Source organism: Siphateles boraxobius, unplaced genomic scaffold, assembly GCF_051911475.1.
Source record: "Siphateles boraxobius isolate OS27281-9 unplaced genomic scaffold, OSU_SipBor_1 19, whole genome shotgun sequence".
NCBI classification, from domain to species: domain Eukaryota; kingdom Metazoa; phylum Chordata; class Actinopteri; order Cypriniformes; family Leuciscidae; genus Siphateles; species Siphateles boraxobius.
The window spans coordinates 24,984,662-25,005,610 of record NW_027508799.1 but is presented as its reverse complement, the minus strand read 5'-3'; the positions used below and the strand labels follow the sequence as shown (position 1 = coordinate 25,005,610).

Below are 20,949 nucleotides of genomic sequence, written 5' to 3'. Positions count from 1 at the left end.
TGGCAGGTGCAATGAGCTGCCAGCGCATTTAATTAATCATATCTCACTGAATACTGAACTGATTTTCACACGGGTTTTTTTTTTTGCTGCAAAGGTCATACACATAGCTACGATACAGGACACATTGAATATTTTGTTCACAAAATACAACTAATAGTATGGTAATGTTAAATGTTAAATCTTACTTGTGTAAAGTAATCCCCGAGTTTACTTTACGGACCCCGATGGTCCGCCGATTTGAGCAGGAATATGCTGCACAGTGCTCTGGCATCTACTGCTGCTATGCAACGCAAATAGGAGTATGACCGGTTTAAGATGGCGGCCGCATTTCTTGCGCCACAGCGGCCAATAGGGCATCTAGTCTCTATATGATGTCCATGGGTAAAACCATAGACTGTAAAAAAAGATGGACGACGCCCCTTCGCTCTCTTGCATTGGCGAGAAGTGAAGCCGCCATTGTCCCGATATGACGCTGACATCTTGGGACTTGAGTCTGCGCAGTTGCGATTTCGGGACCAGACATGCGCAGTAGTGAGCAGGAAGTAAAGCCGCGAAATCAACGTCCCGCCCGCGATATTTTTTTTCACAGGATGGTAGGGGAAGACTCATGAATATTCATTAGGGAACTCATCCCTGATTGGTCTTAACCCCAGTGACTGGTAGGTTTAGGGGCGGGGTTAGGGGTAGGTCATCAGACCCCCAGTGACGGGTAGGTTTGGGGCGGGGTTAGGGGGTAGGTTATCAGACCAATCAGGCATGAGTTCCCTAATGAATATTCATGAGTCTTCCCCTACCATCCTGTGAAAAAAAATATCGCGTCCCGCCCTCACTCTCGCTGAATCAATCGCATGCACACGCCTCTGCTGCAGAACAACCCATTATGTCGGTGTGAAATAATTAATTATAGAAATTTAGATATTAAATTTAAAGCTCCAATCTCCTCAGTCCTCCATAGATTCCGAAAAAAAGTCTGTTGTTGCTTCAGTGACTACTTTGTTCAGAGAACCTGTCAATCACAGCGGTCAATCATGTACGCCACAGCGCTGTTTTTATATCATCAAATAACTAACTAAAAACAAACTTATTTAAAAAAAAAACACTTGAAATTACATCAGCGTGATAAAAACTACAGTAAATGAAAGAAACTATCTTTGGAAAAAAAAAATATGTGAAGTGTAATTTAATTGTTTAGTTGGTCTCATGTCCCATTGAATAACATGGGGAGGCGGGGTTTATGAGCTATACTAGGACCGGTCACCGGGGGGCGATCGAGACGCTTTGGCTTCACTTTTCAGGGCTTGTGCGAAACGCTTGGGTAAAACTGCATGTGTGGCGGCCTCTGGTGGTGAACTGGTAAAACTGCATGTGTGGCGGCCTCTGGTGGTGAACTGGTAAAACTGCATGTGTGGCGGCCTCTGGTGGTGAACTGGTAAAACTGCATGTGTGGCGGCCTCTGGTGGTGAACTGGTAAAACTGCATGTGTAGCGGCCTCTGGTGGTGAACAGGTAAAACTGCATGTGTGGCGGCCTCTGGTGGTGAATGATGTAGGCCGGTGACACACTGGCTGCGTGGCGTGTCCGTTTTTATTTCGGCTCCCATATTAACAGGTTAGAGCTTGCAGACTGCCTGAGTGACACGCGCATCTCAGGCGTGGCTTGGGCCGCGCGGAAAACGCGTGCATGCTAGAAATAGAACCGACGCCTATTTTTCACGCGACACGCAAGTGTGTTGGAAGAGTTTCCAGGCAAAATAGAATAGGAAAATAATGTTATATGTTATTTTGTACACGAATACATATTAATAAATTACATTTTGATGGTTGAAAGTCTAGGTTTTGACATAAATTCAGATATAAATATAATTTAAAAATAAATAAATAAATAAATAAATAAATATCAATTTTGTGTCTTTGTGTCTTTATCAGTAGGCTTTATATTTATGCTTAACATGAAGGCTATATAGGGCTTCCACCACTCTCTCCCGTATGGGAGACACGGATCACCCTTGTTCGATATGGGAGAGAGTTGAGATAGAGTTGTGGAAGTCCTATATTCATGTTAAGCATAAATATAAATCCTAAAGACACTGTCAGCAGTATTGAAAGCAAAATAGACTGCAGAATCTTTCGTTCTGTATTGACAGGTGCAATATTTGAAAATTGATAATTATTTATTTTTAAATTATATTTATATCTGAATTTATGTCAAAACCTAGACTTTCAACCATCAAAATTTAATTTATTAATATGTTTTCGTGTACAAACATATAAACATCTTTTCCTATTCTATTTTGCCTGGAAAAAATGTTCCAACACGCTTGCGCGCGTGTCACGCAGGCAGTCTGCAAGCTCTAACCTCTTCATGGGAGCCGAAATAAAAACAGACACGCCACGCAGCCAGTGTGTCACCCGCCTTAAACATCATACGACTGTTTTGTGTTCATGTGCTTGATATTTGTGTTGTGTATAATTAAGAACTGGTTAAGTCGAATGTTTAGTGAGGAAGGATGATAAATGGACTAAAAGTTAACGCTCTTGAACTGCTTAAAGGAGTTATGTACATTCAGTACAATATTGTTAGAATAATCACACGATATGAAGATACATACAACCAGGTTTTATATTGTATCCAACATTTTTATATAGGTAACGTTACGCATCAAATTCCAATCGCAAGCTAATGAATCATCAGCTGCAACAACTCGAAGGATAATTTGTCCCACTTTACCGGCGAATTTGATGTTAAATTCGCTTTTAACTATAGTTTATAACATTTGCTCAATTTTTTACAGCTTTGCCAACTTAAAATGTTAATGTCAATGGGGAATAATTATTTTAAGAGAGTAAATACCGCCCTCTGGTGGTCACTTGCAGTTTTGACAATAAAAGCAGGTCACACATTATAGATGTGATAAAGAAACGACGAGGTATCATTGCATTGCACTGCCACTGACTGCAGAGAAAAATGACTTTTATGTACGCGTGTGCATGTATGTCAAAAAATATGTTCGTAAAGTATTTGAGGCACTTTATTCCGCGTGTGCTTAAAAACTGCTGTGTATCCCAGCATGCACTGCGCGAGAGCAACCAATAGTCTATATTTATGTTCAAAACGTACATGAAAACACATATTTTTCACGACTTCCTTTTGCTGCAGCATTTGAATTACATATCCCAGTCTACAACGACCCTGTTCGCGTGATAGGGAACAGTAAACTCACTTACCGTTGATGAAACTCCTGCGTTGTTCGACCAGTAGCCCTCTCTGGCTGTTTCAAAGTCAGCTTTGCGCAGTGGCAGTATCGTAGCCTATGAGGTTTATCCGAGGCGCGATTATTGCTAATTGAAAACTTTACCCAATACCCCGCCGTGACGACTTGAAATATAGTCGGCACTGGCAATTTTTGACGGTCTCTATGGAGACTGATTTGTGCAGGTAAATAATAGAATTGTCATTATTTGATTTACAATAATATTCAGCACTTTTTACATCAATGATGATACGTCTGTGCAGCATTGACGTGCAGCACGTTCACTGCAGTGTGTATGCATTAGTGTTATGATATAATGAAGCGACATCACAGTTACGTCACGGCGCTAACTAGAGGCAAAACAAATGGAAAACTACAGGCGGCCAATACTATGGAACGCGATCGGGGCCAATAGTCTTTAAACGAAAACGCGTGAAATTTGACCGTGTCAACACGCACTGTTTGTTCGCGTTAATGCGTCAAAAGCACGGTAGCCAATGAAATTGCTGTATTTGAGACTATATTTTCATATGTGACGCGTGGTACGTATGTCTCTTGCATATACGTATACAAACATCAGAAGTCATGTGTATTCATGAAGGATGTAATGGTACACGTATGCAAACATCAGACGTTATAATTGTTCATGAGGGATAATGCATTGGTGCGTTGTGTGATGTCAGCCTTATGTCATGATTTGTCAAGCCCTTTTAAATTGTCCTAAGTTCTCTCTCAGTATGAAACGCGATCAGAAATCAGGTTTATTTACCATTAAAATAATTGATTAAATCCAGCAATTTAGGTAAATAAACTGTATTAATATAATGATATCTATATTTTAAACATAAGTCATTGATATAAGAGTTCTGGGGAGGAAACAGGAAATGTTTAATGGTTAAATATTAACCCTCTACAGCACAGCATCGCCCTCAGGCAACGGGAAGTTTTCTTAAGCCCTACAGTAGGCTATGTTCAGTAAATTTTTTTTTTTTAATGATTGCAACCAATTAGAATGTTTGTAAAAGTACAATAAGGTTAGGGAGTCACTATCAAGCACCATTTGAAGGAGGGACGTGCTTTTCTGACACATGGTCACAGGAGCATATTGTGTAAGAAGAAAGCTAAATTATTTGCTTTAGTAATCCTATTTAAATTGACTCGAACTGTGTATAAAAATATTTGTGAGTGTATGAAGGTGTAGAGAAGCCATTTAGCAGGTTTTATGAAGTTTTTTTATTTTACATGTTCACAAAATTAGTTTTTCTTTTTGTTGCCTCAGGGAAACGTTGCGCGATAAGGGGTACTTTTCAAGGATGTATTGGACACAATACATCACAATGGGAAAAATGTGTTACAAGAAGGGAAGATGCAGGGTTCCTGGGTGCACAGGAACACCCAAAGTCACCAAATTGACTCCAATGTGCAGCATCTACCTGGATGATGCGATGGCAGCCATATTGTGCCAGAACACCCACCACACACCAGCTTACTGATGACTCACAGTCTCTGCTCTACTTCATCCACAGCTGTTCTATCGGGTCGAGTCAGGACAGGTGCGCAGTCATCCCAGCTAGAAGGGAACGTTCTCAGAACTTTGGCTAACATTCCCTACAAGTTTGGTTAATGTTTTAAAGAAAACATTTGAATGTAATGTTCTAAGAATGTTTTATGGATGTTTTATCATTTCAAATAATGTTCCTATAAGGTTAAATGTAAACTAAGATATAACGTTTTAACTGTAACATTTTGAGGATGTTTTGGGAATGTTGTTGAGATAACAGATAAGACAATGTTCTCAATAAAACATTGGCACAATGTTCCATAATAATAGGAGAGGAACATTATTATATCAACGTTCGCAAAATGTTTTGAGGATATCATTGAGGCCTGAGATGACAGTGTTTTTTATAAAACGTTCTTGTAATGTGACGTGTTAGCAAAGCAAGAACGTTTTAAATGTAAAATTTTGAGGATGTTTTGGGAATGTTTTTGAGATAACAGATAATACAATGTTCAAAATAAAACATTGGCACAATGTTCCATAATAACAGAGGAGGAACATTATCATATCAACGTTCGCAAAATGTTTTGAGGATATCATTGAGGCCTGAGATGACGGAGTGTTTTTTATAAAACGTTCTTGTAATGTGACGTGTTAACAAAGCAAGAACATTTTATATGTAACATTTTCAGGATGTTGTTGAGGTAAAAGTTTGTAGAATCATCTTTTATAAAACATTGACACAATGTCCCATAATAACAGAGGAGGAACATTATCAAATTAACGTTCGAAAAATGTTTTGAGGATATCATTGAGGCCTGAGATGACGGAGTGTTTTTTTATAAAACGTTCTTGTAATTTGAAGTGTTAACAAAGCAAGAACATTATAACTGTAACATTTTGAGGATGTTTTGGGAATGTTGTTGAGATAACAGATAATACAATGTTCTCAATAAAACATTGGTACAATATTCCATAATAACAGAGGAGGAACATTATCATATCAACGTTCGCAAAATGTTTTGAGGATATCATTGAGGCCTGAGATGACGGAGTGTTTTTTTATAAAACGTTCTTGTAATTTGAAGTGTTAACAAAGCAAGAACATTATAACTGTAACATTTTGAGGATGTTTTGGGAATGTTGTTGAGATAACAGATAATACAATGTTCTCAATAAAACATTGGCACAATATTCCATAATAACAGAGGAGGAACATTATCATATCAACGTTCGCAAAATGTTTTGAGGATATCATTGAGGCCTGAGATGACGGAGTGTTTTTTATAAAACGTTCTTGTAATGTGACGTGTTAACAAAGCAAGAACATTTTATATGTAACATTTTCAGGATGTTGTTGAGGTAAAAGTTTGTAGAATCATCTTTTATAAAACATTGACACAATGTCCCATAATAACAGAGGAGGAACATTATCAAATTAACGTTCGAAAAATGTTTTGAGGATATCATTGAGGCCTGAGATGACGGAGTGTTTTTTTTATAAAACGTTCTTGTAATTTGAAGTGTTAACAAAGCAAGAACATTATAACTGTAACATTTTGAGGATGTTTTGGGAATGTTGTTGAGATAACAGATAATACAATGTTCTCAATAAAACATTGGTACAATATTCCATAATAACAGAGGAGGAACATTATCATATCAACGTTCGCAAAATGTTTTGAGGATATCATTGAGGCCTGAGATGACGGAGTGTTTTTTTATAAAACGTTCTTGTAATTTGAAGTGTTAACAAAGCAAGAACATTACAACTGTAACATTTTGAGGATGTTTTGGGAATGTTGTTGAGATAACAGATAAGACAATGTTCTCAATAAAACATTGGTACAATGTTCCATAATGACAGAGGAACATTATCAAATCAACGTTCGTAAAATGTTTTGACGATATTATTTAGTCCTGAGATGATAAAATGTTTTTAATAAAACATTCCTTTCAATTTACTTTTTAACATTTTGCATGAAACAATTTGAGGATTTTTTTAGGGATGTTGTTATCTTTTATAAATCATTAGCACAATAACAAAGGAGGAACATTATCAAAGCAACATTCATCAAATGTTTTGAGGACATTATTGGCCTAAGATGACAAAATCTCATAATATGATGAGTAACAAAAGCTCATAACATTTTAAGGATATTTTAGGGAAGCTGTTTAGGTAACAGATTGTAGAATTATTTTAACCTATAAAATATTGGCATAATGTTCCATATTAAAAGAGGAGATTATCAAAACAGCATTTGTAAAGTGTTGAGGATATTACTCTGAACTGTTTGAACTGTTGCGCGAAATGTGTTTAGAAGAGACGAGAAGCTGATTGGGGGTCACTATGATCGACGTTTAAAACTACCAATCACAGCGTGATTTTCTCATGACGTAAGAACATTTGAAATCGACAAACAGCGCAAAGAAAGTAACGTTTTTGTTGAAGAAATCGGCGCAAAATGCCCGTTGTCTAAATTGACAAATTGCCAAACAACAGAACTCCTGGTCAACGGAAGAGCTCTTTCACAACTGTAAGTTTTTTTTTTGTGTGTATTTTTCAGTTTACATATAGCTTTCTCTTATCCTTGATATATGTCTTTCAGTGTTAGATTTCACTTTCTTAGAATTGTATGACAGTCGCATTAAATCTGAGTATATGTTACTTTTGAATAACAGCTAGATATGTTTTAATCCAGACTCCAAACTGCCTGTTTGAAGATGAATATAAAACCGATGACGCAATAAAGTCTCCATTTACAACAAAGGTAGCCTACTATAATATTGTGTTCTGTGTATATGAATACTCTATTTTTGCAACTTAAAAGTGTTAATCTTATTGTCTTTTGAAAGTAAAAGTTAATAATATTTCAGTAATTCATAAAGAGGTAATGGGAAAATTGGAAAAAGCATTCAGTCTAAAACGTTTTCAGTCTTTTGTGTTTCTAGCAAATATTGTATGTGCTTGTAATATCGTTGTATGTTGACAGACCATGTTTTAAAATATTTCAGGTAATTACTCTGGGGCTGATGGTCAATGTAAAGGACACAATCTGTCAAACATAAACCTGCAGAGGTGAATGGATATGGGAGCTAAAGAGACTTGTAACTGGTAGGTGGTTTTGTAACTTGTTGTAAATCTTCACAGAATTACCTTTATATTATAATACAGATTATAGTAATCTTGTTCAAATGTTAGGAAATAATTATGTTGGTTTAAGAAAGCGAACATATTGTTAACCTATTTGAACTAAATATTATTATTATTATTATTTTTCTGAGACAAAAATTTTCAACTCTTAACTCCTAGAGCTTTAGTGCTAAAAGCACCTAACACAGACCATAAATGATCTCATCCAAAAGACATCCAAAAATGAGAATTAGCCCATGATTTACTCACCCTCAAGTCATCCTTGGTGCATATGACATTCTTCTTTCAGACGAATACAATCTGAGTTATATTAAAAAATGTCCTGGCTCTTCCGAGCTTTATAATGGCAGTGAATGGCCGTTTCTGTTTTAAGTCTATAAAAGTGCATCCATCCATGATAAAAGTAATCCACACGGCTCTGGCGGGGTTATAAAGGCCTTTTGAAGCGAAGTAGTGCTGGGCGGTATACCGGTTCATACCGAAAACCGGTGTATATTTTTGTTATGATATTAATTTTTAATATACCGCCATACCGATGTATTTAATTACACAACGTTCGGAACGACATTACGCCACGCGACACTGTTTCAGACGGACCCTTTACAATGTTGCACTTCTAAGCAGCGACTGCGAGGCGAGAGTAAACAGCAGTGCTCTGGTGTTACGTTACAGGGAAGATGGATGCTGCAGAACTATGGCGTTATTTTCCTGTCAAATGTCGAGAGCGCATTATTGTAGCGCGAAAGTACATTAATATAATGCGCGAGCGCGAATCTCTCTGCTCACGCGCGGAATATAATGTGCCGCGCTCTCAGATACACGCTGCTCACGTAAAGGCCGGTTCACACCGGGACGAATTTCGCGTGCGATATTCGGCAGCGTTTAACGCCTCGTGACTAAACAATGGGCGCCAATGTGAGTGTGCACACCGACGCGTAAAACGCCACGCGTAAAAGCGTAATTTTTTTTAAAACGCCTCGGGTTCGTTTTTTTGGTTTGACGCGCCGCGTCAAAAACTATCCGACCAATGAGATTGGCGCTTTTGCTCACGTGTCTGGAGCTTCTGAAGTTACAGTAAAACACAACTTGGGGGCGCTCAAACACAAAACGGTCTTGCCGAGCACACATACGTAATGGCGAAGAAGATATACAGCGTCTTCTACACCAAAGCAGAGAATGTCTAATGACCAAAGCCCGTCTACGGACATTCTCTTATTAGACATTATTATTATTAGACTTATTAGACATTCTCTGACTACACTCTGCCGGGAAGAAATAAGACGAGGAAGATGCAAGGCCAGATGAATGTAGAGCTGCTGGTCTTGTTGGTGTCTTTATAAAGAGACACCAACGAGAATAAAGAACTATATGACAAACGCGACAAACTTGCTCTCTTCTTCTGAGTGACAAGCGTGTGTCAGAAGCACTTTGTGGACCGGGGTATTTCTGTTTTACATTAAGCGCCATCTAATGTCAGGGAATAAATTTGCATGTTCACTCGGCTCATCGTCAGCGAAAATCGCTTGGGTGTGAACACGAAAAACGCTGACGAATAACGCGAGCCGATATTCGTCCCGGTGTGTACGAGGCTTTAGAATAGGTCTATTTTCTCTGGACTCGCTCAGAGAATCCTGCACTTAAAACGTGTTCAGTGCAATTGCGAATCTCTCCTCTTCCCCAGCTGACAATTTTAGGTTATAAGAACGTTTTCATAACGTTCCCATTAAGTTATAAAAACGTTATTTCTGAATGTTATAGGAACATTCAAAACGTCCAGTTTTTTAGACGTTGTATTAACGTTATTTCTTGGTTATTATAAGAACTTTATTCAAAACATTATAAGAACGTTCAATTCTCCCGTTATATAAACGTTGTATTAACGTTATTTCCTGGTTACAAGAACGTTGTTAGAACGTTAAGAAATAACAATTTTAGGTTATACTGGGCGCTATTCTATTCTACAATATTCACTAATGACAGTAAAATAGACCATCCTAAGTCAATTTACTGCAGTAATTCCTCTCTCAACCAGTAGAAAATGCTTTGAACACCTGATTATGCATGAGAAAAAAAAAACGTCATAAACCGAAAAACCGGCATCATTTTGAAAAAAAAAACGTGATATAAATTTTTGGTCAAACCGCCCAGCACTAAAGCGAAGCGATGCGTTTGTGTAAGAAAAATATCCATATTTAAAACTTTATTGACTAAAATAACTAGCTTTAAAATAACTAGCTTAGCATATATTTCTTTCTGCTTTTGAAGTAACTAAAACGTACAGCTTCACTAATAGCAAAGAGATGCTGCACTTACAGGTATGATTAATTCACTCTAGAAATAGTTCTATCGCCAATACATTCAAATGCAGTGTTACTTTATCTGTATCTGATTTAAAACAAGCAGAAATCTGTAAGAAATGTAACGATCCATAGACAATATAAGCGCTGTTAAGTCAGAGCAATAGCCTCGTGGGCAGCGCTGTGCCATGCTGGAGCTGTGCTCACGGCGACCTGAGTTCCAGTCCTGGTTCGAGGTTCAGGCTTCTCAAGCCAACATCAACGTTTGTTCACATAATTTAGCCTCTAGTTGTGTTATTAATATGGATTAAGTATATGTTTTAAATTACAGAAACAAAAAAGATACTCATAAGGTATCATATTTATACTTTCAATAAATTAGTCTTTACATAATTTCTGATTACTAATTAGGCTGGCTAATTTTGAAAGTTTTCAATGTCAATATTGCTTGTGATCTTAATATGTATGTATTTGTATTCTTTCTGTTTACACTGTTGCATGATCTTCTTTTATAGGCTATGAGGAAAAACCCTACCATGCACACAGATAATAGAGTTCACTGCTGCTAACTGGGAGAGCAGCTGGACAACTAGAAGAGAGAACAGTAGAACACATATTAATACAGATGACTGTATTATTCTTCTGCAAGAACCAAGACTAGCAAAGACTGACGATGAGCGCTCTGAGCAAACACTGCAGTCAAGACGCATGATTGCACATTGGACTTTACTGATTTCTTCATTTAATGTTGGGCATTTACTGTACGCAGAACTTCTAATAATTTATGTGGATGCCATTTATAAACCTGTTAGATTCTGATGTTTTAGTTTTGAGATTAATAAAATTGTATGTTTTAACAATGTTATAGTTATTAGCTAAGCATTTTTTTTGTTTAAGAGAACATTTTGGGAACAAAAATAAAACTTCCCGCTAAAAACTTTATAAGAATGTTAGGGGATGTAATGTTCTAAAAATGTTATGATTAAACCTTTATAGAAGGTCATCACAAAACATTTTTAGAGTGTTCTTAGAGAATGTTATGCCATCTTTTAAGAGAACATTCTGGGAACAAAAATAAAACTACCCGCTAAAAATGTTATAAGAACATTAGGGAATAATGTTCTAACAATGTTAGCATTAAACATTTTTAGAATGTTTTTAGAGAATGATATCCGATCTTTTAAGAACATTCTTGGAACAAAAAGAAAACTACCCGCTGAAAATGTTATAAGAACATTAGGGAATAATATTCCAACAATATTAGCATTAAACATATTTAGAATGTTTTTAAAGAATGTTATTAGAACGTTTAAGAGAACATTCTGGGAACAAAAAGAAAACTACCCGCTGAAAATGTTATAAGAACATTAGCGAATAATGTTCTAACAATGTTAGCATTAAACATATTTAGAATGTTTTTAAAGAATGTTATTAAAACGTTTAAGAGAACATTCTGGGAACAAAAAGAAAACTACCCGCTGAAAATGTTATAAGAACATTAGCGAATAATGTTCTAACAATGTTAGCATTAAACATATTTAGAATGTTTTTAGTGAATGTTATCCTAGCATTTAGGAGAACATTCTGGGAATCAAAATAAAACTACCCGCTGAAAACATTATTAGAACACTGCATGGTAATGTTCTCAGAACATTTTTAGAACAAAAAATTTCTAGCTGGGATGTTAGAACAGAAACGGCCATCTACAAAATGTTCCCACAAAGCTGGAAGCATGAAATTGTCCAAAATGTCTTGAAAATAATAAAAAATAATTTAATAATAAATAATAATAGTAAAAATAATTTCTTTCTTTCTCAAAACTGAGTTTTGATTAGTACCAAATTTGTATCAATTTATGTACAAGTGTTTTCCCACATGATTATTGGCTGTAGGTCATCAGTAAATTAATGTGGCATTTAAATGGCAGTGTTTCCCAAATGAAACACAAGAGCTGTTAGTTTTGAACGATGTGTGTAATGTAGAGAAATGTGTTTAGAGTTTTGCTAAAAGTTGGTTTTTCAAATGCAAACTGAGTGCAAAGCATATAATATCCTATTTTTGCAGACTTGGTCTAAAGATTGGGTACATGAGTGAATGGTTTCACCGAGTGAGCCACAAATTCCACAAGGTTAAAGCTGGGGCACTGTGCTTTAAACAAATCAATGAAAATGATAGGAAAACACGAGACAGGCTTGTGTGAGTGGTGTCAGGAAGAGGAATCAGTGGAGCACATAATTGTAAGATATATGAGGTTTGAGGTACAGAGAATAATAATGAGGAATAATTTGAGGGAATTATGGTTGCAGGAATTAACATTAGGGTGGCAATATATTCAACAAGATTGTTGAATATAGGTGACAGAGCACAGGTTAGAATATTGTAAACTTTTTTAAGGGAAACTGGTTTTTATGATAGGTTATGAGGATAAATAGCGATATAGGAAAGTGTGTAGGGAAATTAATGAATGTGAGTGTGTGTTATAAGATGATTATTTTCTTTCTTTTTTTTTTAAAAAATTTATTTTTTTTTATGTGGAAACTAGATTGTAAGCCTAATGTCTGATTTGCACTCCTGAGCAGAAGGTGGCGGTAATGCGTCAAAAGCTGGTTGCCAACCGCCGTTAAAAACAAACAAGAAGAAGAAGCTCAGTGTGAGGAGCATAGATATCTATGGTGAGGAGTATGAGCCGGCGCATTACGCTCGGCCATCAGGAAGTGAGTACTTCTAATCAAGCTTCATATTTCTCCGTTGAAATCAAGGGGGTCGCTTTGTCCATTTCTTTTCTGTCTATTTAGCCAAACATCCACTATTAACGAATACCAAAGGTAAACAGAGATCGTGCTTGTAAATATGGCGCCCACGTCCCATAATGCAACACTGCGCGACGTACCTTCACATCCCCTATAGCAGCCCTTTAGCTGCCTATCTGGTTTATTTGAGTAGGTAGGTGCGTCGGAATGGAAGAGACGCCCTGCAGCTCCCGTTTGGACTAAAGCGAGGCTTTTATCTGCTTGATTGTCTGTACAACTGGAAAATATTAATTGATTTTCAACACAAATGGCCAGACGAAGAAAAGCCAAAAGACACATCGCTGCTCTTATTCTGGCCCGTGGAGGAAGCAAAGGCATCCCTCTGAAGAACATTAAGATGTTGGCAGGCGTTCCTCTGATCGGATGGGTGATCAGAGCAGCGCTGGACTCTGGTGTCTTTGACAGGTGAGGTTATTGTGTGTGACGTGGCGTCACTCAGTGATTCGCTGTACTTTATAAAAGTGTTAATATGTTGTGTCCTATGCATGCTTTTGCAGTGTTTGGGTGTCCACTGATCATGACGATATTGAGAAAGTGGCCAATGCCTGGGGTGCTAAAGTGCACAGGAGGAGTCCAGCGGTGTCCAAAGACTGTACGAGTTCACTGGAGACCATTCAGGAGTTCTGCCTTAAACACCCAGGTTAGAAATCAGGCTCTGTTGAAGTCAAATCCCATTTCATGGCTTAGTTCTGTATATGGGGTGTAACTAGAGCTTGTAGAACAAGTGTATCCACTCGTCCAGAAACAAAGATAGAAACAGGTAAGTGGCCACGTAAACCAGTTTAAATGTCGATCATACTTCTCGTTGCATAACGTTACCAGGGCGGTTTCACCCACCACGTCTTTATTTGCATTGTGAATGAAACCAGAAAAACAGACTCTGCGGCTGAGACATTTCGTGTAATGATGCAGAAGAATGCTTATAATAAAATCACCTGTTTGTGATATTTACCATATTACGAGTCTGATTTCATATTTTTATTCCCAGGCCTGTATCAATATACATGCACAGCTTGTTTCTCAAGGTTGCAAGCTTTAAAATCTTGCTAGATTCTTCCTGTTTTCCAAAATATAGAGATTAGGGGAACATTCTCACAGTTCAACCTTAGAGCAATATTCTCCTTTAACCTCTGATTGTCTGAATTGTGTAAAAAGTATATGGTGGATCTCAGAAATCCACTAAATGGTTATAAATGGGAGAGTGGTTAAGTGAAATTGAATGTTCTTGGACAGGTGTGGGGGTCATCTGTAACATCCAGGCCACGTCTCCATGTCTGCACCCTGAACATCTCATAAAGGCTCTGGAGCTCATTACCAAACAGAACTATGATTCTGTCCACTCTGTGGTCCGGCGACACCATTTTCGATGGAAAGAGGTCAAGAGAAGAGGTTTGTTGGATTGCAATCTGTGAGTGTTCACAGACATAATGTACTATTATTCAGCAAGAATTCAAGACATTGATCAAAAGGAAAGACATTTATAATGTTACAAAAGATTACTATTTCAAATGAATGCTGTTCTTTTGTTCTTTCTATTCATCAAAGAATCCTGAAAGCAAATGTTCAACATTGATCATAATAAAATGTTTCTTGAGCAGCAAATCATCATATTAGAATGATTTCTGAAGGATCATGTGACACTGAAGACTGGAGTAATGATGCTGAAACTTCAGCTTTGCCATCACAGGAATTATTACATTTTAAAATATATAAAAAATAGAAAACAGTTCTTTTAAATTGCAAATACATTACACAATATTACTGTTTTACTGTATTTTAATTAAATGTACGCTACATTTATTAACATAGGAGACTTTAGTTACAAATTAACTAAAACCCTAAAACGGTAGAACGGTAGTGTACTTGTAGTTAAGGTTAAATTCATTGCATGTTGGGGACTCTAACCATATATCTAAATTACAGACCGCCAATTCTTTCTTTTCAGGGTGCTGTACTAAACCACTGAACCTGAACCCAGCTCGCAGGCCTCGCCGTCAAGACTGGGCCGGAGAGCTGTGTGAAAATGGCTCCTTTTACTTCACAACCAAAAACTTCATAAAAAAAGGGCTTCTTCATGTAAAATTTGGGGTTTTAATATCAATAACTTAATATGTGGCCATAAAAGCTTGACATAAAAATCCATAGGCAAGAAAGCATATTATCCGTATCCTTAATCAATCAGATTGTGATTTTGTTGTGTTACATTTCACAGGGCGGAAAAACGATTTACTTTGAGATGGACCAAGGGTGCAGTGTGGATATTGATGTTGACATAGACTGGCCCGTAGCTGAACAGAGAGTGCTGAGGTGAAGAAACGAAGAAAAGAAAAGAAAAAAAATACATTATTGCCTGCAGCTGCCTATAAATGACATATTATTACTATATTAAGTAATTGAATAAACATGTAATGTGTAGTTGTCTCTAATGTAAGCCTTGCCAATAATAGGCTTGTGTTTCAAGCTCCCAAGCAACTTTATGTTAGCAAACAACCACAATGCACAGAGTGCAAAGTTTGAACTAAAGCAAACTGTGTGTGGGTGTGTATATGTGATAAAGGTACGGCTACCCCGGTAAAGACAAACCTGAAGTTGTGAAGCTCCTGCTGTGTAACGTGTCAGGATGTTTGACAGATGGGCAGATCTACATCTCATCGAATGGAGAGGAGATGGTGTCCATCAACACTAGAGACCAGACCGGCATCAACATGCTGATGAAAGAAGGAGTGAAGGTAATGTTTGGCAACAATTTGTTACCCACCCCCGACCTCAACCAACCCCCACACAACAATACACCCCTTTGTCTTTGCCCCATCGTATCCCATCATGCATCTGGGATGCCTCTTGTTTTCGCCTTTTAATTAAACAAAACTTTGTTATTAACTGCACAACTTGATATTTCACTTTTAATACCACTATCTCTTAACAGTTTGTGTGTAGTGTTGTGCAGTTTGATAATGTTTAGTGAGTTTTGCTGGTCTTACCATTCATGATCACAGGGGCTCAGATGCACAAGTACTCAGATGTCTCCTCTGACCAATTATCTTTGCGCAGTGGCAGTATCGTAGCCTATGAGGTTTATCCGAGGCGCGATTATTGCTAATTGAAAACTTTACCCAATACCCCGCCGAGACGACTTGAAATATAGTCGGCTCTGGCAATTTTTGACAGTTTCTACGGAGACTGATCTATTAGTAAAAGAAATAATTAAATGAGCATTAAACGGAAATGTTGAAATACTTTTGGGTACTTGTAGTTTAGCAATACACATACACACACAGCTGTGAAGAAGGGTAGAATAAAATGTTATAATAAAAAAAACTATTAAAATTAATAATTGAAAAATTAATAAATGGATGATATATTACTTGAAAAATTATTATATTAAAGTGAGTGTTTCTGTTTAAGGAACAGTAGGCCCTACACGTACACAAAAATAAAAACTTAGAAAGGAAAGATTAAAATTCTATAATAAATAAAAATGAATAAAAAACGATAATTTGAAGTGAATTGAAAAATAAAGCCTATATGCACAATTAAAGTTAAAACTTTGATCATATTTTAACAGCAGTACACAACTGTATATGTACTAAAAACAGTGACGAAGCTTAAAGTGTTATATTAAATAAAGGAACTTAATACATGTATAACTCAATTATTATTAAATCTCAGGTATTATTAAATTATTAACCATTTAATTTGTCAATTATTTATGTTTTATAAATAATGTTTTCCCCCCTCATCTCCTTTAGGTTATTTTGATAGAACAAAACCCATTAGCAAAAACATTTGCTGACAAAATCTCCCAGAAGATGGGCTGCGAAGTACTGCTGGAAGTGGATGACAAGCTGAAAGAGGTGGAGAAACTCATGGATGGGCTGAATTGGAAAGAGGTGGCGTACTTGGGTGAGTCAAGAGCTCTCCGTTTCTCCCAGTTACATCCGCTAAATGCCATAATCATTAACAACATGGTGTTGGTGTCTTGGAAAAATTGGTATGCATAATACAGAATCAAAAGAGTGTACCTTTATATTAACTATTAATACTGAAAGCTATTACTTTTCTCAGCCTTATATCTTGTTATAATGTCATAATACTATTATAATGTTGATTAGGATTACTTAAAGGGGCTAAATGTAGAATTCAGAAACTCTTGTTATTAGCGACACTGGTGGCCGTTAAGAGAACTGCAGCCAGCAACTTATTGCTCATACTCACACTCGTGCACTCGTAAGTATGGTACAAGACACTGGACATGATTCAAGGCCCCTATATACTCACGACAAATATATACTCACGACAAAGTAAATTTTCGTTCCTTGATGAGAAGTGAAAAGTTGGAAACGTTTTTGCAGCGATATACTATTTAGGGCTGCAACTAACGATTATTTTGATAATCGATTAATCGGACGATTATTTTTTCGATTAATCGATTAATCGGATAGAAATTAAATTAGATTTTTTTTTATTATAACTAAATAAAACCGTAAATCAGGGTATTTATGTGTAAAAGTGTACTTTAAAAAGTGCAAAAGCCACACATTGAGTTTTACTAATATCAATATTTGCATTGTTTTTAATGATAATTGCTGATGGCAAGTTGACAAACATGATTATTGTTAAAAAAATGATATCCAACATATTATGTTTTAACACAATTTTTGTTAAAACAAATTTACACAGACATGTTGTTCAGATGTGAATATCTGAACTAAAAACAAACTAAAACATCTAAAATATATAATTCATTTAATTTTTATTTAAAATTAATTATATATAAGGAATATAAGGATAAAGAATATAATATATTTTACATATAATATATAAAAGAATAATATAAGGATAAATTGATTAAATAAATATAGACAGACTGAAAACAATTGTGTGAACGTAGGGCCGCAATAGATCGCGTTTGAAAAACAATTAAAACTTAGTAGACAAATGCTATAAAAAGAGAACGGAATGGAGGTAACGTTACCCAGCAAGCTAACAGGCTTGAGTAAAGGACAGGAGAAATTATGCATTAGTGCACAAGCATTCGCTGAAAACCACTGAGTACAGTGACTAAAAAACAATATTTTACTGCTGCTGTTATTAACTGCCTTTATATTTAGTGCTTCGCTTTGTAAAGACCGTTTTAATTTAACCTATTTCTGCGGTAGCGCTATTTTAATCCATCACTAACGTTGCGAGCAAACTGATTGCGCAACCTGATGCTCGAGACAAAATACAGACATCCCAAGATCCCGGAAGTCCCGGGAGTCTCCCGCATATTGATTGCGGCTCCCTGATGCCCGCGAATTAGTTCAAACTCCCGAAATCTAGAGCGCGCAAGCAAGAGCGCGCATGCGAGACAGAGACTGCTCCAAACCGTGTAGCGCGCGCGCTCGGCAGAGCGCCTGAGGGAGAGAGACCTTGCGTGTGTGTGCGTACCAGTAAACGCTCCCCGTGACGTAAGCAGACCAACTAATCGATAATGACATTCGTTGACAACGATTTTCATAATCGATTATAATCGATTTTATCGATTAGTTGTTGCAGCCCTAATACTATTATAACGAACATACGACGCTGCTGAGAGCGGAGTTTAGATGAATATGTAAATATGTGCTGCACGCTTTCCTCTTAATAACAAAATAAACACAAAACAAAAACGACAGAGTAATGTGGATATGTTTGCTCCAGCTCTGCAATTCACCAGCATCATGTCAACAGAGGATACACTGTTATGATAGTTTGATTATAAAGTATATATTATTGTGACTGTATGGATCCCCAAAGTTTGAATGAATCCCTTTTCTTTGCATAACACTAGGGCTGTCGCAGTAACCGCAATATTGCAGTACCGCGCTACAACCGCAGAGGAATGCAAGTAACCGCAGCAACCGCGAACCACGTTTTCTTTTTTCGTAACGTCACATTTCGTAATTCGTACCATGTGTATTGAATGTACAAATCACCATAACAAACAGTCTTGTTATCATTATTCATTTATTTAACAGAGGATTCGTGGATTTGGACTTAAGCCTAAACAGACAGTGAATGTGATCGACTGAGATTACCTGCGTCTGTCTTTGAAGTCAAGTCATGTATATTCGTGAAAAGGTTGCCGTTTCCAAGGAAAGCGAAATATTTGTCGTAGGCTATCATCCCTTTAACGTGTAAGGGTATTTACCATGAATGGCGTCAGCGCTACACAGCGCGAAGAAGCCGTGAGGGGAAAGCAGCGAGTCACGCATTGAATCAATGCCATTGGTCTCTATTAAGTGAAGCATTGCTCAGCTTTGGCCAAAAGTGAAGCATTGCTGGCCAGCTGAGCCTTGAAAAGTGGAGCTCAAAGTTAAAAAATAATTAACACCTTGTTTCATTACATCTATCATTTAAGGAATCAGCTTTTTTGAACGTTTTTGTTGAATGAACGGTTTGACTCACTCAAAGACAGTCCGTTGGCGTAACAACTGAGCGCTGAGTGACAGTCTTTCAATGTGCAGAGACGCTCTTTAGTTTCGGTTACATTGTTTTTGTGTATGCTGACAACATCATAACACGTATTTATATAGCAACAAATAAATAAATAAATAAATGGCGGTAAAACCGCATATCGCCCTATTGAGCCACTCAAAATTACCACAATGGAAATTCTTTCACCGCGACAGCCCTACATAACACACAGACATTACAGAATAGCTCTTTCTGCATTATCCTGATTGTTGTATAAGCATTCATTTCATTTGTCATTGAATGAGGCTCTCGGGAGGGCACATTAACATCACAACCTTTTGATTTTGAAACGTCCGGAGTCCTACACACAAAAATCAGTCTTTCATAGACAACCTAGGAAGTCAGGGAAGGTCTCATTTTTTAAGTTTCGTTACAATCTGTTCACACATCGACAATGCAAATAGCGATTAATACATTAAAATTCTTACATATAGCCCCTTTAAACATATCCCTGAAAATGAATATATTCCTCAAAATCTGTGTTCCAACATCTTTGTATCAGGGAACGATGAGCCAGATGTAAAGATCCTGAACCTGGCAGGGCTGAGTGCAGTACCCCTGGATGCCCCCGTGATGGTGCCAAGTGCTTTCAAATACCCATGCAAGTGCGCGGCGGGTCACGGGTTGGTGCGTGAGTTCGCCGAACACATCCTAAAGCTGAATAAAAACACTAAGTCTCAGATGGAAAATGACATGATTTGCAGTAACATGGTCTTTTAAGGAAATAAAGTTTTGTGAAACTAAAACTGATCCCTCCCTCCTTATAATTTTATGTTGCTTTATAAAAATAAAATGAGTAACATTCTGCCTTACACCAATTATCAGTAGCTCTATTCGCATGCATAATGTAAAAATAAGCATAGACTGAAATCGTATATTGGGAGCTACTTCATGCTCCAAAATATACCCCAGAGGGCAGCCTTGAACAAACAAATTACTCAGTTACACACCTCATTTAAATTCAACTAAACATTATGATGAGCTACTAAAATTTAAAAGCATGTCTATTAATATGTGACTCTTATGTCGACTAAACAGATGATAGTTAAATATTATCTTTGCATATGAAAATGATGATCTAAAGTCACACATCACCTTAAATTAAGTGATTAATGGAAAATAGAATGATCAGATATAAATAATATAGCAATTTGTCATCAAGATTTGCATACTAAAGCATAGGCAGTGTCTTCTCCCTCATGAATTTCTTTACTGTTTGGCAGAGATACATGACCTTTAGCCGTCTCTGTGTGAAGACTGAATGGTGATCACCAGGGTAAAGGCACAGAGGCCATAATGAGGGTGAGATTTCCACTCACCAGCCACAATTAAGACTCAATGGGTCTGTTAATTTATGATTCCTTTTAATCTATGCACCCTAAGAGAGAGGGCAAACCCAATTAACTCTCTCTCGTCATCCTCTGGCACATTATCATTGTG

The 20,949-nt window shown here is 37.0% G+C and overlaps 1 protein-coding gene, 2 long non-coding RNA genes and 2 other non-coding genes across 8 annotated transcripts in view; 4 read left to right on the top strand and 1 right to left on the bottom strand.

Annotated features, from left to right (window-relative positions):
- LOC143741934 (uncharacterized) overlaps positions 1-3,618 on the bottom strand; it is a 47,543-nt gene extending 43,925 nt beyond the window's left edge. For 2 of the 4 annotated variants that reach the window (XR_013205285.1, XR_013205284.1), the window contains exon 1: positions 3,224-3,572. This is a non-coding gene — a long non-coding RNA (uncharacterized LOC143741934). Of the gene's footprint in view, positions 1-3,223 lie in introns of all 4 variants that reach the window. The other 2 variants (XR_013205286.1, XR_013205283.1) reach the window with 2 other exon arrangements.
- On the top strand, positions 3,281-3,421 carry LOC143742582 (U4 spliceosomal RNA). The gene has a single exon (XR_013205496.1). It is a non-coding gene; the product is annotated as a U4 spliceosomal RNA (small nuclear RNA).
- A 3,556-nt stretch (positions 3,619-7,174) lies between the features above and the next one.
- On the top strand, positions 7,175-7,847 carry LOC143741544 (uncharacterized). Its single transcript, XR_013205122.1, has 3 exons — positions 7,175-7,287; positions 7,453-7,521; positions 7,766-7,847. It is a non-coding gene; the product is annotated as an uncharacterized LOC143741544 (long non-coding RNA).
- A 4,927-nt stretch (positions 7,848-12,774) lies between these two features.
- Positions 12,775-20,255, top strand: cmasa (cytidine monophosphate N-acetylneuraminic acid synthetase a). The gene is made up of 8 exons (XM_077234497.1): positions 12,775-13,416; positions 13,509-13,651; positions 14,245-14,400; positions 14,957-15,087; positions 15,224-15,318; positions 15,569-15,740; positions 16,761-16,914; positions 20,012-20,255. The coding sequence occupies exons 1-8, from the start codon at positions 13,259-13,261 to the stop codon at positions 20,227-20,229; spliced, it is 1,227 nt and encodes a 408-aa protein (XP_077090612.1). The 5' UTR covers positions 12,775-13,258; the 3' UTR covers positions 20,230-20,255.
- Positions 16,051-16,191, top strand: LOC143742583 (U4 spliceosomal RNA). The gene has a single exon (XR_013205497.1). It is a non-coding gene; the product is annotated as a U4 spliceosomal RNA (small nuclear RNA).
- Positions 20,256-20,949: the final 694 nt, after the last annotated feature.

Bases quoted from the DNA above. Each gene is read 5' to 3' on its own strand.
- cmasa (XM_077234497.1), top strand. From the start codon at position 13,259: ATGGCCAGACGAAGAAAAGCCAAAAGACACATCGCTGCTCTTATTCTG. The intron at 13,417-13,508 runs GTGAGGTTATTG...ATGCTTTTGCAG, and splicing joins GACTCTGGTGTCTTTGACAG to TGTTTGGGTGTCCACTGATC. The intron at 15,319-15,568 runs GTGAAGAAACGA...TATGTGATAAAG, and splicing joins GCTGAACAGAGAGTGCTGAG to GTACGGCTACCCCGGTAAAG.